The 17,433-nt window shown below is 38.2% G+C and overlaps 1 protein-coding gene across 2 annotated transcripts in view; it reads left to right on the top strand.

Annotated features, from left to right (window-relative positions):
• LOC139940450 (slit homolog 2 protein-like) overlaps window positions 1-17,433 on the top strand; it is a 163,405-nt gene that overhangs the window by 60,423 nt on the left and 85,549 nt on the right. For both annotated transcript variants that reach the window (XM_071936707.1, XM_071936706.1), the window contains exons 5-7: window positions 13,475-13,546; window positions 14,083-14,154; window positions 16,694-16,765. In XM_071936707.1, coding sequence (XP_071792808.1) covers window positions 13,475-13,546; window positions 14,083-14,154; window positions 16,694-16,765 — 216 coding nt within the window. The remainder of the gene's footprint in view (window positions 1-13,474; window positions 13,547-14,082; window positions 14,155-16,693; window positions 16,766-17,433) is intronic.

The following is a 17,433-nucleotide window of genomic DNA, read 5'->3' as shown; positions in this document are numbered from 1 at the left end:
TATATCTACTTGCTGGGTAGATTATGGTGTTTAGCTATTTAGAAAGCCAAAGTAGGAAAAGTTGAAGCGCAATCAAAGATGAAAGGGATTTTTCAAAGTATGGAAGAGACATGTTGTTCTTGTTTAGCACAGGTTGTAAATGTCAAAATTTTTTGAAGAGTAAAAAGTGACTGAATTGATCTACAGAAACCTTAGTCCTGTCAGCGTATATTATCAAAGATTGATTTGCAGGGGTGTGGTCACCCGCCGAATACAATACAAACCACAAAGTCTTAATCATCTCATATCGGCCATAAGTCAGAAGCAATTAAACCACCGACTTCGACAATGACTTTGTTACATAAAGGATATCTTTAGGGTATGTGGATATAATGCAAAGTGGCAAGCTTCCTTTCGGGCCCTGCTCAACATGCCCCCCCCCCCCTCCCACAAAACACACATCGCGCCGGATCTGCAGCCGGTATCCTTGTCTGGGATGATGTTGTCGTGGTAACCGGAAAATGGACTCCTGGGTCACTCCCCTGGGAAAAAGGTTTCCTTCTCAGGGATTTATTGAAGATTTGATATAATTGTAAGATTACCCAATTGGATATGGTATCAGTATTGGGCCAAAGCTTGGTTATCAGAAATTAACCACCCCTCCACCATGTGGCTTACAATGGCTTTGTGTCTCGGTTGACTTTTAGTCTTGTGGAAAACTTTGAAGAAAAACCCACAGTGTACACAGGTACACCACAAGGAATTGTGACATGAATATAAGTCTTGTCGTACACTTTATATCCAGTTGCGGTGATATGTACTGGCATGCTCGCTGCCCACTGCTTTAGCCAGTTCCACAACCTTATCAATCATGGAAGGATTTCAAAAGAAATGTCAACCATTGAGTTACGTTTGTTCCCATTTTGTTCCTTTATAGTGGTTCCCATGAGTTGTTAGAAGTGACTACCATTGACCGTATAGACCTACAGTTCAATCATGAGTGATATGTCAGAAACCCGTTTTCTCAAATAAAGGGGTCATTTTGAACGCCAAGTCCTCCGGGATTTTGCAAACTGAGTTGAAAAGTGAAACCTAAGAAAAGACGCGTCATGACGTTTAAATCATCAGAACAGCATGTCCCCTTCGCGCCGCCACTGCGTTAAGAATAAGAGTGCTTGATTATGACGCGTCAACATTGAAACCCCAGTTGATAAACAGTTCAATATAAAGAAAATTGATCGTAATTCGTAATTGGTTTAAAGACACTGGAACATCTTTGTTAAATTGTCAAAGACCAGTATTCTCACTAGGTGTATCTCAACATATGCACAACATAACAAGTTGCAAGATAATAATGGAAGAAAAGGCACCCTTGTCACACGAAGTGGTGTGCTTTCAGATGATTGAGTTCGGTACCTCAAAATCTAATGCTGAGGTCTCAAAATCAAATCCGTGGAAAATTACTTCTTTCTCGAAAACTACGATTCTTAAGATGGAGGCGTGTCTCACAATGTTTTATACTATGAACAGCTCTCCATTGCTTGTTACCAAGTAAGTTGTTATGCTTGCAATTATTTTGAGTAATTACCAATATTGTCCACTTCCTTTAAGTGAAACTGTAACTCAGTGGTGTAATTTTGGTGGCACTGTATTGAACACATATCATTCCTACCTCTTGGTGCTTTTCCGATGTACTGTTAGATCAAACAGAACAAGTATCCATCTCACATTTAATATCAACAAATCAATTACATTTGCTTCCATATAGACACCCTTGTGCCCCCCCCCCACCCCAAGTATGGATTGGAATTAACCCCAAGCAGCCATCAATATTCTCCCATATGACTGTAACATCACAATGGAAAATTAATTACAGTATCCATCAGCAGCACACACGGGTTGTAGACTCCTCGGAGAAACGATCCAAACGCTTCCATCAAAATCAATCCATTCATGGTTTTAATACACAACAACACATGTCGGAATTACACAGGCCCCTCAGGCTTGCTCGTGTACACTTTATATATTTATACAAATTCAGTTTGATTTCTTTTTTTACATTTCTTATACTTACTGTACTCGAGGATTGATCATTATTGATGTACCAAAAGAAACAAGTCGAATGCAGCTTGTATATAAGGCGTCTCGGCAAAATGAACAATTGAAGTTGGGAGTTATTTTAAAAAACGAATTTCCGGTGTTTATGAGTTGAGGTCGAACGTAAAAAACTTCGCTGTTGTGTGTTTTTACATTGTAATCCTTAGTTGATTTTGTGCTAACTGTCTACATTATGAATCAAATGATGCATAAGCAGCCTTGAAGGCGCTCAAAATAATGTAGCTAATTTTGACCTGATGAAATAGGTAAATAGCTAACCAAAACATACACTGAATTAATTAAGGTCGCCAGCAAAACAACTATGTCACTTGACAATTTGTATTCAGCTCATTTCTGCTTAGCAGAAAGTCGCTGAGAAATATTTTCTGCTTAAGCAGCTCTAAGAAATTTGGCCCTGGCTGTGATTACCAGGGAACTCAAAGCAGCGGCACTGGAAAGACAGGTTGTGGTGGGAGCGGTTACCAGTGATATCAGCGGGGTACAATTTGAGGAGGAGGCCAAATCCAAATGCTTATGTCTAATATACTTTATACTTAAATTAGCTCTCACCAAATTTCTTGTAATGTATCATTGGAATGATGCATAAGAAATTATGGTGTGAGCAGAGATTATTGCAAGTTTACTTAAACATCTCGTTACCTTGACAACACATCATTGTGTCGTCATATGTTCAATGAGTTTTAAACTTTGTGAAGTCAGTGCACTTGTGTCGAAACATAACTTAATTGGCCGATAACCACAGGAGGTTTTTAAAATAAACTAAAGTGATGACAAACACGACAAAAAGCTACCATTTAGTTTGGATCCTCCCCCAATCCGATACACCTGTTGGTACTAATCCCCCAAGGCACCAGACTAGATTCTTAGAGGCCATCTGTCTGAATGACTTGACGTGTGTGAATGAGACACGCGCAGCAGCGACCAATCAGAGGGCTCAATCTGGGCATATGTTTCTAGGAAGTTGTACTTATGACTTCATCAAATTAATCCCTCTATAATGAGATGGGACTAGGTATGACCATCACGGCATCCTCTCGTGCTAATTGAAATCAAATGATGTACGGTAACACAATTATGTACTTGAGTGTCACATCCCCATGAGCCTAGTTTTAAATTGTTTGTTTGTTTGTTTGTTTGTTGGTTAGTTTGTTGGTTGTTGGGGGTTTTCAGTCTTCAGTTTTTGATGAAACTGTTTGGAAGTTCCCTGCAATACTGTAGAACTGTTTTGTTGTTGCTGAATTGCAGTGCTCTGTTAGAGACTACCACCATCAGCCTTGTCAGTGTTTTTTAATACGGCACTGTTTTGCCCAAATAGTCAATATAATTCTCGTGGAAAATGATGTGCTACCGTTAAACTTTGTCCTATCATCATTTTATGTTTTAAAGAAGTTAGCACTTAGCAGCTTCATACTTAACTTAACTTAAATTAAATGCATTTATAAAGCGCTTTAACACTGTTTCAAAGCGCTGTACAGTCAAGAAAAACATCGAGAAATGTTTAGAGAAATGCGTAGACAGGCTCGCATTGAGCTAAAACTGAATTGTGTTTTTGGTTGGAAGGTTTGTTCATGTACTTTTGGAGTATCCTATGCAAAGGCATACATTATCAAAAATGAGAACACTTTGCTCGACGTTTCAAAATGACATAGCGACCTTTTTAGCTTACTCTGGATGATAACTCGGGTAGATTTTATGGACGATTCGTGTACGAAGGAGAAAGAGAAAAGGAAGACGAATGGTCGAGGATTTCTCTTGAATACCTTCTTGCACCCTGGACAAGATGGGAAGATGGGCCTGTGGTCTTCTTGGTTACGCATCACCTGCGTGTGTATGTCTTCAAGTGGGAGTCAGGGGATCCTCCTGACGGGGAATGCTCTCAATTAAAGTGGGTCAAGTCTCTATTCGTAAAGTAACATCAGTTTATGTTGATGTTGAACAGTGAACACATTGTCATTGTATAAGTGCCAGGCTATGTGGTGTGAGGGAGAAGTGCCAGGGTATGTGGTGGGAGGGAGTGAAGGGGTGAAGCAGGGGTGATGTGCAACACAACCGGGGGACAGGGGGTTCAAAAGGGGGTAAAGCAGCGAATTCTAAAGACTATTCAGGAATATATACGTGTTGAATCATGAACTAACCTGAGGGGTTTGGTTATTTATATTGAATGTTGATTGTAACTTATCCCGGTGGATGACAGTTTAATTATGATCTCAGCAATATTTTGTATTCATTTCAAAACTATGATATTTTCAACACGTCAATTCTGATGACGAAGATTGATGTGTGTAGTCAGCGTTTTTTGGGGGTCAAATTCACACGTACATCGGGGTGGTCAGTTTATTGTTGGGGGAGGGGCTGGAGGGGGTTTCCACGGGTACATTCTCAAAGTAAAATTCAATCAAATATCCTCCATCAGTTAACCTCATTTCACCAGGAAATGTTTTTTATTATTTCAAGTTCAATATGCATCAAAGAACATACAAAACAACAAATTCAAATCACAGAATTAGCAACCAACAAAATCGAACAAAAAGACCGAAGGGAAGAACAGTTGAAAACAAAAACAAGAAGAAGAAACCAATTGACATTCGAAATCATTAGTTTTCCTTATTTTTGACAAAAATTGATAAGAGCGTTTGAATAGTCACTTGTTTTCCTGTATTTTAGCCGAATAGGATATGATGCATGTTTTCCTCTAATGTATACCCATGTACGTGTTAATCATCTGTTTCCTGTAGCTATGTGTGACATATTTACATCACCATGGTCCATGGCCTTCCCCCTAAAACTTCTGGTCCAGTCACTCTCCAAACTCTAAGACCCCTTTTCCTGAATTAATACCCAAACCCAACCCCCTGTTTAGTGAGAAAACTTAGTGATTTTCACAGGTTCGGGATGTAGCAGGTTGTTGACTATTAACGAAGTGGTTGGTGCGTGTTGCACCTGTTGATGAAGGACCTATTAGTCAAAAACTAAAGTGAACAACAACATGTTGACGAGAGGTACATCCCGTTCATCCACAATTAAAACAAATATATCCAGCCCTTCTCCTTACACCACCCAATTCAAATCAACCATCGATAAGTTTGATTAAATTGACCTTGTCATGTAGTAGTCATACCTGTCGTACATTCATTGGACTACCATGTTGTGCCTTTTTTAATGCACCCACAACTTGCAGACATTGTAACCCATCTTACCTGCATCGGTCATGACATACATTAATTATGTTAACACTTTTTGTGCACTGGTAGCTCTAAAAGCCACGAAGATGGGATGCGTGCCATGTGTGTACGTTTACATTTCACTGACGCCCACTTTATGATTATACTCCTGGTGTCCAATTGTTTGATTGGTTGATTGTGATTAATGTTGAAACTTTCATTTTGTTTTGGGTAGGCAGTTACTCTAAATCAATAACAATACTCCCTTCCCCCTGTAGAAATCGCAACTAACAAACAAAATCAATCTGTATATAAACAACTTTCATCTCCACTTTCATCTTTACCATATATGTTATTCCCTGAAGTCTAGAATATTTTACGACTTGAACAATGCACTCGAAAAGGGAAAGCCTTTAACGCAAAATCCCTCATCAGAAACTTATCCCAGTCACGTAAATATCATCATCGAGGCGTGTAAAAACTGAAATGATGACATATGTGTGCAATCATGCATCTCAACCTGCCTCCCTTGAGCACTGATAATAAATCCATGACCTCTCTGACTCATTGTAGTTTTTATTTTGAGCAAAGTTTCAATGAAACAGTGAATATTTAGATGTATAAACCAAGTTACATTTACGTCAGGACAAACAAAATGTGCACTATCATTTACATCATTCACAGGACTGAATCTCTGGGTTTTATTTCATGAAATTTAGATATAAAGAAGGCGTCTCAATGAGAATTCCTCCGACCCTAAACAAAAACCTGTTTCCGAATTGAACCAGATTCCATGGTTCATGGAAACTTCTTAAAAATGGGATTTTGACTCAGATTCTTTTCAGTTTGACACTGTTTGGGTTCAGTTTGACATATAAATGGTCGGAAACCCCGCGGCCTGGAATCCGGGTCAATTCTTTCCGTTTGTTTATGTTTAGGTCAAAACTAAAAAGGGCATGGCTTGTTTTTCACTTGCAGAGTGCAATGCTTCAGTTTCAAAGATGGAATAGGCCTAAACAATGAGGTCCATCAACTTAAACTTTGAAGGGGTTTGAAACGTGTATAGAATAGGTTAATATGTTCATTTTGACTTATCATTATTATCCCATGGTTACTAAATAAAATTTTTCAAATAATGCTGGCACGTCTTCAAGACATGTTGGGTATCAACTGCTATATTTAAGGCCTATAATGTCATCGTATTAAAGATATCGGTATCCCCAAAACAAAGTACGGTGAACAATTTACATTTTTTTATTATATTGAGAGCGTTTTAACAGCTCAAGGCCGTTTCCTCCCCAGGGAGCTGGACAAGTTTGCAAGCTTATAACTCACTAATGACCCGAGTAATATTACAAAGTACTGTAGAACCATCAGTTTTGTATTAACGAGCAGGAGTCATGTCTATAGATACCCATCTAAACAGGACAGAAACAAATTAAGAAATTCTTATAGAATACCCATCTGTGGTTTGAGTTGATTTAGAAGACATTTGGCAAGTTACGAGTCGGACTCCCGAAAAAGATCATTCACCATGGACTATATTCGTGTCTTTAATATCCATCAACATTCTTAAAGAGTGTGGTTTTCAGTTCTATGGACATCAACAGAAAGCCATCTCTCTCCCTCTCACTCTCTTTGAATTCAAATGAGAATAGTCTCATCCTCAAGGACACATCAATAAATAAAAAACTCTCTTCCTTTTGTGACTCTTAAAAGTCCCGTAATCTGATTTCTCTAATCTTTGATTCAAGTGACTTTGCTAATCTAGTAAACCCTAAGTGCCCTTAATCCTTCGCATGGATTAGAAAATGAATGGTTCAGTTGGGGGTGAGATCTTATACAAATCATGACATGTAGCCAGAAATTGACAGTGTGTGGATTAAAAAGCAGATGGACAAGAGCAGATTTAAACTAAATACAAGAAAAAGGTATTGCGGGGTAGGGTTTAGTGTGTAGATAAAGAAGCAGATGTTTCATGGTGGTTGATTTCATACAAGTGGATAAATAAATAAAAAGTTGCTGACCAAAGATCTTTTCATGACAGTTGGTTCAATGCTTCATGCAAATACAGAGTAAATACTATAAGCCAACAAGATGTCAGGTTGTTGACATTATTTTGTTACGTATCATGTTTGATGCATGATGTGGATCAGACATAGAACTATAGCAATAAACTCGCAGGTTCAACCAATAATAAAACTCTTGGGAAAAGGTGCTGGTTTAGAGAAGAAACAGGTGAATGTGGTATCGACGTTTCGAACAGGCTCGTCTAAAACGACGTTACCCCCATCTTTTCAGAATGCTTCTCACATAGTGTTATCATCCTTTCGCTATGTTTATATATTTACATATCTTCTTCAGTACACTTAACACTTATCAGATGCAACTCTTTATGTGACCATGCAGCATTTTCTACATCTGATGTATAAACATTATGTGGGCCTTTAAAAGCCTGCAAAATCTTGCATAGTACGAAGTGCTGGTGATACAATCCCTGACAACCCTTGATACGAAAAGGGGCACAACGCAACACTTCGGTTCGGCTCTTACTTTTGATAACACAATTTAAAATTTCCCCACATGACCAGGGGTGGATTTCACAAAGGTAGTCCTAACTTAGGACTAGTCCTAAGCAATACTAAGAGATAGGACCAGTCCTAAGTTAGGATGAGTTACTGGTCCTAATTAGGACCAGTCCTATCTCTTAGCATTGCCTAGGACTAGTCCTAAGTTAGGACTACCTTTGTGAAATCCACCCCAGCTGCCATAAAGACCATGGACTGAACAAGGTCTCTCGTGTTTGTAAACAAATGTTACGTGGTCTCTAGGAATCAGTTTCCAATTGACAGCCATGTTGTAGTAGGCCCATGTATCTCTACTTGGAACCACGTTGTGATTCTAAAAAGGCACTATTGGGGATTGTGTTCATTGTCTGAAATAAGCATGTGGTTGTACTCCTTTACAAAAGTGCAAGTGTTGTTGTAAACAGTGTTGGATCTATCATAGAGTTAGAAAAAAACAGCAGCGAAACCATTTTGTAGTTTCCTTTTGTTGGTGAGCAGAATAACTGTAAACTGTTTTGCCTCTCCCTTTCGTTAACCCTACAGCCGTTAACAGTTATCTAATGGTCAAAGACCTAATGGAGTCGCCAATTGTTCTGCAGTTTCTACAGAGGACAATTATCGCCCCATTAGCCTAAATTGTACATAACAGAGAGCTTATTTGACACACAATGGGGATTAGTCGTGGATTAAACGGGTTAGCTTTGAGTTGGCCAAGTTGAAGAATCCTATTGTATACCATAGCGCCCCATGCTATATGGGTATAACATGGGTATACCCATATAGCATGAGCAAGGGTCCATGCTCTATGTATCCGGATATACCCTACACCCATGCTATACTAATCCCATAGCGCAGCGCTGTGCCTGTACTAGATTAGTTTAGTGCGGTAGGAAACTATCCCGATATGAACCCTTTCTCCCAAAGGAGGTTGTTAATGCGACTAAGCACAACGTGTATAGAATTAAGGGTTAGGATAGCATTCATTAAAAACATCAGATAAGCATCTGCTTTTCTATTGTCACAAAACAATTGTCACTTTCCAAGGACATGGGCATCCATCCAATTTGCATACACTGTGTCATTATCCTTGATTTCTAAATCCATCCGGAACAAGGCTTTTTGAGTTGGGTAAATGTTGGCTTTCTTTTGTGGAGTCATCAGTTGTCACGTTGAACTTAACAGACAAACAACTTCTTCAACGTCATGCGACAGCACTATTGTCTCACTTAAAGGCAATTAGACACTATTGGTAATTACTCAAAATAATTAATAGCGTAAAAAGTTACTTGGTAACGAGCAATTGAGAGTTGTTGATAGTATAAAACATTGTGAGAAACGGATTTTCTGAAGTAACGTAGTTTGTGAGATGTTATTTCTTACTCGAAGAATAGAAGACTTCAGCTGAAGCCTTTTTAGTGTGAAATCACACAAAGTAATGCAACAAGTTTTTTTTCTTTCTTTCATTATTCTCTTGCAAATTCGATGACCAATTGAGCCCAAGTTTTCACAGGTTCGTTATTTTATGCATATTATGTTGAGATACACCACCATGTGAAAAGACTGGTCTTTGACAATCACCAAACTTGTCCAGAGTGCCTTTAAAATTACAGCTGCATCTATCATTATTTGCGTGCATTGTGTTTCAATGTTATTTGTGCGTGTGATGGAAATCTTTCTCCTAAAAAGGGTACAAAACTTCTTGTTTCTACACGTCACTTGGTTTTTCTCCAGCTCAGAAGTTGTGTTCAGAGTTTTCAATCATTGTAAATGTCTCTGTACTTTATTGGGTTCCCTTTTTGAATTACGGCATTTCCGTGTAGCACTGGAACCGTGATTTACTTTGATAATACAATTTATTCATTTCCCAGTGGGATTCAGTGTTAGCAAGTCATATCCGTACTTCATCAGATATCTCTGGAAATCTTAGTAATTTTTGCTTTGAATTGACTTAAAAAGTAACTTATTATATTTTTGTAGAGCTGATGTTATCTTTTTTTTCATAATTTATAAGGTTTTATAAAAAAAAGAAAAGATATTTGTGTATGAATACAAATTTCTCACGGCTATTCAAAAGCAATTTCACTGAGTTAAAACTCTGAACTTTTCAGGAAATAGTCTGCAGTTTCTTTGATGATTTGTTTTATGTGTTGTTTCTGGAATTGTTTTTAAGACGAGATGAATCATGGGCTGATAAAAAAATTGGGCTGTTGACCCAATTTTATTTTTTCATTCATGCATATGTTGTTTTATTCAAAACCACTGCCAGCACAAAGCTGAAGTGGCACAACATGACAAGACAAGAAGCAGTAAAAAAAAAAAAATGCAGATAAATACAAAAATAGCAACACTGGAATACACTGGTGTACAGATCTACTTAGATAGCCTTACTTAGATATTAATTGATGCTAATTTCGAAAAACAATAAGATTTTGAAAAACGATCAGATTTATGTGATTTTTTTTTTCAATATAACTGTTGAAGCAATCTCGACACTTGTTCAACTTTTTCTTACGATGTCTAGGCCCTACCGTAACCCCACTGTATTACAGTGTAAATCTCCCCAGCCCCACATATCGAATAAAACAATTACCCATCCTCCCCCACACTCTCACCCCAAATCAAGACTCCATCTCCTCCGTGCGTGCGAACGCTTAACCGGAAGGATTTAACACCTATATCACAAGTCTGTCCATGTCACAGCTCATTAAATGGCCCATGTTTTATTCCAAAATGCCCACAAATCCCCCGGAAATGTACTTAAACCTGTTCCTTCCCCACTTGCATTACGCGCCGAGCTGGCTGGCAATTATTATTATTTTTTTGTGGCGGAGTAGAGATGAGTATGGGATGAGTAAGTCGTTTGAATGTCCAGCAGAACTGAAATTGAGTCTGATTTGAGTGGAAATTAGTAAGATATTTTGAAGCCTTATTATATAGGGTGGATTGGGGTTTTACCAGGGGGGGGGGGGGTGGTTTTGAACAGGAATCCAAAACCCTGAAACGTGACTTGAATTGCGGATATTAGGACTTTTATAGCGAGACTTTGGATAAGGAAAAAGGAACTTAATTACAACAAATTTAAAATAAGAAATGTCTTCATGAGGATTGGGAGGGGGGGGGGGGGCCTCCGGACCCCTTGGACTTTTTGTTTAGGCGCAAATATTCGTCTTTGTAAAAAAAATTCCGATGACGTCATGTATTAAATTACGCTCTAGTATCGAATTAAATACAGTGGCATTTCACACCATGTCAACGTGAGATTTTAAACTCTCAGGTGAAAAAAATAGTTCTTCAAACAGTGTTTTCCTTTTCTTGGAGGCCCCCTTTAAGATTCCCAGTAGGGGCTGACCCTCGACCAATATATGGCCAGAAAACAACAAACAACCTTTGAAATATTGTGATTTGAGATTCGGAGTACCTCTGCTGCATGTACTGTGGGTAGACTGACGTACTGAATCCAAAACGACAACAAGTTATTACCCTTTTTTATGTGCCTTTAAGCACCTTATTTCCAGCCCCCCTTTTCACAACATTAGGTTGTTATTCCACCTAACTATAGCAAAGACCAGACTTCATGTAATTAAGTGACCTTCAAACACCCCATTTGTAGTCTACCATCAAATCCATTTGTTTTGAAGAGTAAACACAAAATCAACAGTTAAAGGGAACACCAATCCTAAGGCTATAATGTAAAGGGGGTGTTCCAGACACACGAGAAAGTGTGTCAAATCCCACAAAGATAAACAAACAATGTACATTACATGCCAATCCTTGGGGGACCACCCACTTGCTATCAATGTGACATGTGTAAGCATATAGAGCATAGAGCAAGGGTGTAGTATTGCTTGTCCATTTTTTTTTTTTTTTTTGAGATGGTTAATTTCTTCCACTATCATTTCGATTTTTTTTTTTTAATTCTGGTTGGGTGTCAAAAGAAATAACTTATATTCGAAATTAAGTTTTCATTTCGATTAATATTAGTATAATAACTCTATGTGACTGTGCAGTAGGCCTAGAGATGGCGAGGGTTTTCTCTTCTGGTTAACACAATTGGTTCAACTCTTGAGCTGGGGAGCATTGATCTAAAGTGCTTTCATTTGAGGCATAACTTTAGTTTTTTTTTACAACTTTGTTTTATTTTCATGAATAGATTGGTTCACATAAAATGTATATAGTGCCTTATACCGATGTTGGCCACGGGATGTACTGAGAGTTTGGGTTTTTCGAGAAAACTCTTTCAGACAATATTGTCGTTGAAGTTTGAAAACAAAAACACCATGATGTCTTAGTTTGTTATCATTAAAAAAAAATAAAGCCGAGCCCTTGATGTATTTATATCATAAACCATGCAGCAGTATCATTTATTATTTCATGATATCTTTGTTTGGCGGCGTCCCCGTAGATGAATTTATTCTATTTCATTTTTATTTTGTTGAAGTGGTGGGACCAGACATCCATCTGCCACTAGGGCAGTAATCACAGTACAAAAATAAACTAATGACCCTTTTCGAAACCACGGCATCGGCTCCAGATTCAGCTCAGGCTATAGCTTGGCCCCGCGGTTGTTTTGGCAATTTGCGCGTGCTTTGCGTACGTGCTCAGGGGGCTTCACACGAGATGACGGAGCCTGATGCCGAATCCAAAGCCGAAGCCGTGAGTTCGAGAAGGGCTTTTGATGTCACCCTACGGCAATCGGATAGTTTAAATGCGATTGCTGACAAACACGATAAATTTGAACTTTTGCCGAGTGACTTGAAACTACAAGTTGGGATAATTGGAAGAGGTTGTTCACTGGAGCGGTTCGTAACAGGAAGTGACTTGAAGAATATTGAATATTTCGCTGTGATTATTTGTTTGTTTGAAATTTAACTTGGACTAACATTACATAGCCATTGGGAGCCATGTGCTCTTGCATTAAATCTTGAACACGTTCCTATATCCCGGTATATGGGGCTTATATTTTGCATCTTTCTTTTTAGAATAATCAATCATGTAATATGACTTCAGCCATAGTTATTTTGAATGAATGTCTCAAATTCCCTGAAACTATTTGCAGCAATTTGTTTAAGATAAAGGTAGCTTAAAAACAGTAATAAAAAAAAACCAGACAAACCATGCAATTCTTTGTCGATTCCCAGTTATGTAAAAGTATTCTCCACATTATGTTCTTCTGCTTTTCTACAACTTTTTATGAAACGATCTAAATCTTGCTTGTTGTATAGACATCACTTTCTTATTTTTTGCCTCACCATAACTGTTGTGTTAATGATGGAATTGCAGTATATGTACCCCTGTGTACCGTACGAATAATTTGAAACTGTATCTGATTTTGTTGGAGTGTAGGCCTACGCATTGTCATTGCCATTGTCATTGTCATCTTGCCATTCAGTAATGAAATACCGTGGGCAACGCTGCAATGTTTCGCTCTGGTGCTTTTTCGGCATAAAAACCCACAGGCAACCAACTCACATGAAATAGCCTTTATCTCCAAAGCCTAAAACATCTTTATCACTACGTGTGTAAATCTTGCCCGCTGTCGTCAAGATCCCCAGATATCTACATATATCATCTTAGAGATTTTAATTTGAGACTTAAAAAAACCAAAAAATTAAAATTCACTCTGCGTTCTGTTTGTGTTTTTCTGTACAGTGACCTGAGCAGTAACAAGCTGATGCTGATTTCACGCAAGTTCTTCAGAGGAGCCGGGTTGCTCAGAAACCTGTAAGTTTGAGAGAAAAAAACAACAAAACAACAACAAATCAACAACAACAACAATTACAAAACAACAACAACAACAACAATTACAACACAATAACAAAACAACATTTTTGAAAGTTATAATAATTGGTAATTGCAGAGTTTTTTTTAAATGTATATGTTGGGTTCCAATTGGAATGTTGATGAAGCAGTGGTATAACTGTTGATTTTAATTAAATGTTTATATTTTTGCAAAAATAACACGACAAGAAAAGTCAATGTCATAAAACTATTTGAGCTAAATTGGATAGGGGAGTCATAAGAATAATAGAAAATACCGTTTACATGATCTAAATTGTCAATCAAACATGATGACAAAATAATCTTAGTTTTTTTATGAGACTTCAGATCTGCCACAGAGGAGTCTTTTTTCTGAACAGGTAAATGTTATGTTTCCCGCACTTCCTTCCTGGAATTAAGAGTCTGAGATTAACTACAAATTGGAACACGCAAAATCCGCTCTTGGGTATTAATGGTGTACTTGACTTGTCTGATCACAGGAACCTGGATAGTAACCAGATTACATGTATCATTGATGGAGCCTTCAGACCTCTTCGAATGCTGGAAACACTGTGAGTATGGACCCAAGTTAACATCTTAACCCCTGTCACACGAGGTAACTTTTGCAGGCAACTTGGAGGCAACCAATGGCAGTGCATGCTACAAGACCACTTTGGTAGCACATGTTTGTTTTTGTTTTTCAAACAATGTCTTACCGTCATTCAATATTTATGTGAACATTCAGATGGGAATTCTTTTTCTTCTTTGAGAGTAGACCTGGTTGCCTGTGAAATGCCTCGTCTGACATGACCCTTAGTTTACAAATAGAGAGTGACTACTTTGCATTCCAGGGCATTTGCTGGCAGGCAAGATCCAACACTGGTCAGTATGGAAGTGTTTACATTTGTTGTCATAACTTCCATACAAATTCAAGAGTTAGGAAAGTAACATCTAAAGAAGTGCATGTAGTGTGACCCCTTTATCTTATCAACAGTTTATAAAATTAGTGCATTTTCCAAACAATGTAAAAATTTAATGTTTTCTTTCTTTAAGGCGTGAACATTCATGGCTGCAAAAAGTTTATGCTCAGTAACTATTCTGCAAGCAAACTAGAAATTTAACTGCCGTCTGGACATACCAAACGTTCAAAGCTGACGTCGTAACTTGTTGGTGTGACAATTTGGAACTTCCCCAAACATATATTTTAATGTCATAAATATATACAGTGGGGGTCAGTTCTTGTCAGTTCTTGTGCCCTTTTTCTTTCCTAAAATAGTTCTTGATGCATGGTTAATGGCAACTTGGCCCCCATACCCCTCCCAGATATGCCTTTGACACGCCCCTTATAGAACTCACATCGAGCACTGTTGTTTTCGTATAAATGTTCATAAGTAGAAATGAATCACGGGTTCCTGATCAGTTTCAGAATCTTGTTTTTGGGAGTTCTAGATTTCCTGGACTTTCCGTGATTGATCGAATTGGATGACAATTCCTTGGTTGTTAAACACAATCTCTGCATCTTTTATCCCAGTTTGTAATTAATCACAATCAATTTGTTTTGGGTTAAAACGAACTCTCCATCAATTAACATTTTACAAAACAGTTGTATTTTTACCGCCCTTGCAGCTGTATATTTATGTAACTTGGGGTATACATTTAATTGCCTCTGATTGGAATGTTTTTCACCAATTGATTTTAGTCGTTTATGTGCGTGACATCCTGGACGTCAATCTACAGTATATAGAATACTGGTAGATACGATAAGTTAATTCAGAGATGGGGGGAGTTGACTTCAAACAAGTGTGCCAAGGTCCCCTCCCTTCCTGCCCCCTATGCTAGGCCTCAAACTTACGCAGGGAATTTGTGTAGTAAGGCATGTTCTACTTGTAATGGGTACTTCCATTCACAAATTAGCATGTCTGCGAGAACTCTTCAAGGGGCATCGAGGCAATACACAGGGGGAGTAGAGGCAATGGACTAATCGGCAAACTGTCAATTGAAATCTCTTATTGACCAATCAGAAGTGTTGTTTGATGGTGTACGCATTTCTGGTTAATGTATGCATAATTTATTTTGATAAGCTCAAAGTTTTGAAATATGTGTCTGGGCTCGTTCTATGTTCAGGTACTGGTCAGTATGCTACAGGCTGAAATTATCTGGTGTCTTGGACACCTGCCTTGGGCAGTTGTGAGCCGATTGCCAAAATTTGCAATACCCCGTGACCCTGTTACAGTTGTACCAATCATGTAGTTACATTTAAAGGATTTGGGTGCCTTTTCAAAATGTCCATAGATTTACATTAAACTTACAGAGTTTGAAGATAATGATAGTGAAAAGCTTCCCTTCAAATATTTCTTACTGAGGTGCTTTAGTTTTTGAGAAATGAGTAAAACAATGTCATGAAAATACGTTTGTAAATGCTTAGAATAATTTTCGTCTCATGAGACGAAAATTATTTTCATGACATTGTTTTACTCATTTCCCAAAACCTACAGCACCTCAGCACGTAATATTTTCAGGGAAGCTTTCTACTACCATTATCTTCAAACTGTGTTAGTTTAGAGTTAATCTGTGGACATTGTGTTTTTTTGTCCTACAAAAGTTACATAGTCCCTTTAAAGCCCGATTAATTCTCCTTAAGCAAACAACTGGGTTTATGGCCTTACGTTTCAGCCATAGATATAGTATTTCTCATAGCCTAAAAAAGTGATTGCCTAACCATGAAATCGGTTTTAAGCGATTTGTTGAGTACCGTATAAGTTACATCGCATACGCTTTCTTAAAATAGTCTCAAAATAGTCAAAAAATAGTTTTTTTCCACCAAAATTAACTCATTTTCCAGGGATGGATTTCACAAAGAGTTAAGACAGGTCTTATCTCGAGTTATGACGAGTTTCTCATACTAACTTAGGACTATTTAATAGCCTTAATGTTTTACTGTCTTCTATTATTAGTTCTAGGACTAGTCCTAGTCCTAGGACTAGTCCTAGTCCTAGGACTAGTCCTAGTCTTAGGACTAGTTCTAGTCTAAGGACTAGTTATAAGTTAGGACGAGTCCTAAGTTCTGTGTGAAATCGACTCCTGACCGTTGTTCTTGTTTTCAATCAACAGGACTTTGAATAACAACAATCTGACAACGCTGAGCAGTAGTAGCTTCACACACATGACCTATCTCAAGACGCTGTAAGTATTTGGAGATAGACTCGAATTCATTCATTTCCTCGTCCCATCCTTCTCGCATCATTCACTTCCTGTGAAGCAAACACAGAAACACTTTCTTCAGACTCGTGTGAAGGTATTATGAGACAAACAAGTTTATTTCTGTGTGAGATCTTAAGTGTGGTTACCCCTTGCCGTCGACCTCAAGGATCTTATAAATGAACGTTTTAAGACTTACCAAATGAATGGGTAACAATGTGATATCCCGAAAACCTTGCCACTCTGTGTCATTGTGAAGGGATGAGAAAGAATGATTGTTATTAGCCAAAGTTTAGTTAAATAATAATAACTGTATTTATAACGCGCCTTTTGCCAATGGATACAAAGCGCCAGGTATTATTACTGCAAGGAGTGGGGCGAATTTTGAGATATACATGTAAGACCTAATCCTTAAGCACCATGTAATGGTTTACAAGGTGCATCGCAATATGCTGCCAATCCAGCCAGGAACACCGGGGCGAACCCCTTCTCTTTTCGATAAGTGCACTGGGTTCATTTACATGCGTTTACACAACACATGGGACCAACGGCTTTACGTCCCATCCGAAGGACGAAGCAATGGTTATGTGCCTTGCTTAAGGACACAAGTGTCACGGCTGGGGATTCGAACCCACACTCTGCTGATCAGAAAC

The sequence above is a fragment of the Asterias amurensis genome, chromosome 8 (genome assembly GCF_032118995.1).
Source record: "Asterias amurensis chromosome 8, ASM3211899v1".
Lineage (NCBI taxonomy): Eukaryota > Metazoa > Echinodermata > Asteroidea > Forcipulatida > Asteriidae > Asterias > Asterias amurensis.
This window is presented reverse-complemented; position numbering and strand designations above follow the sequence as displayed.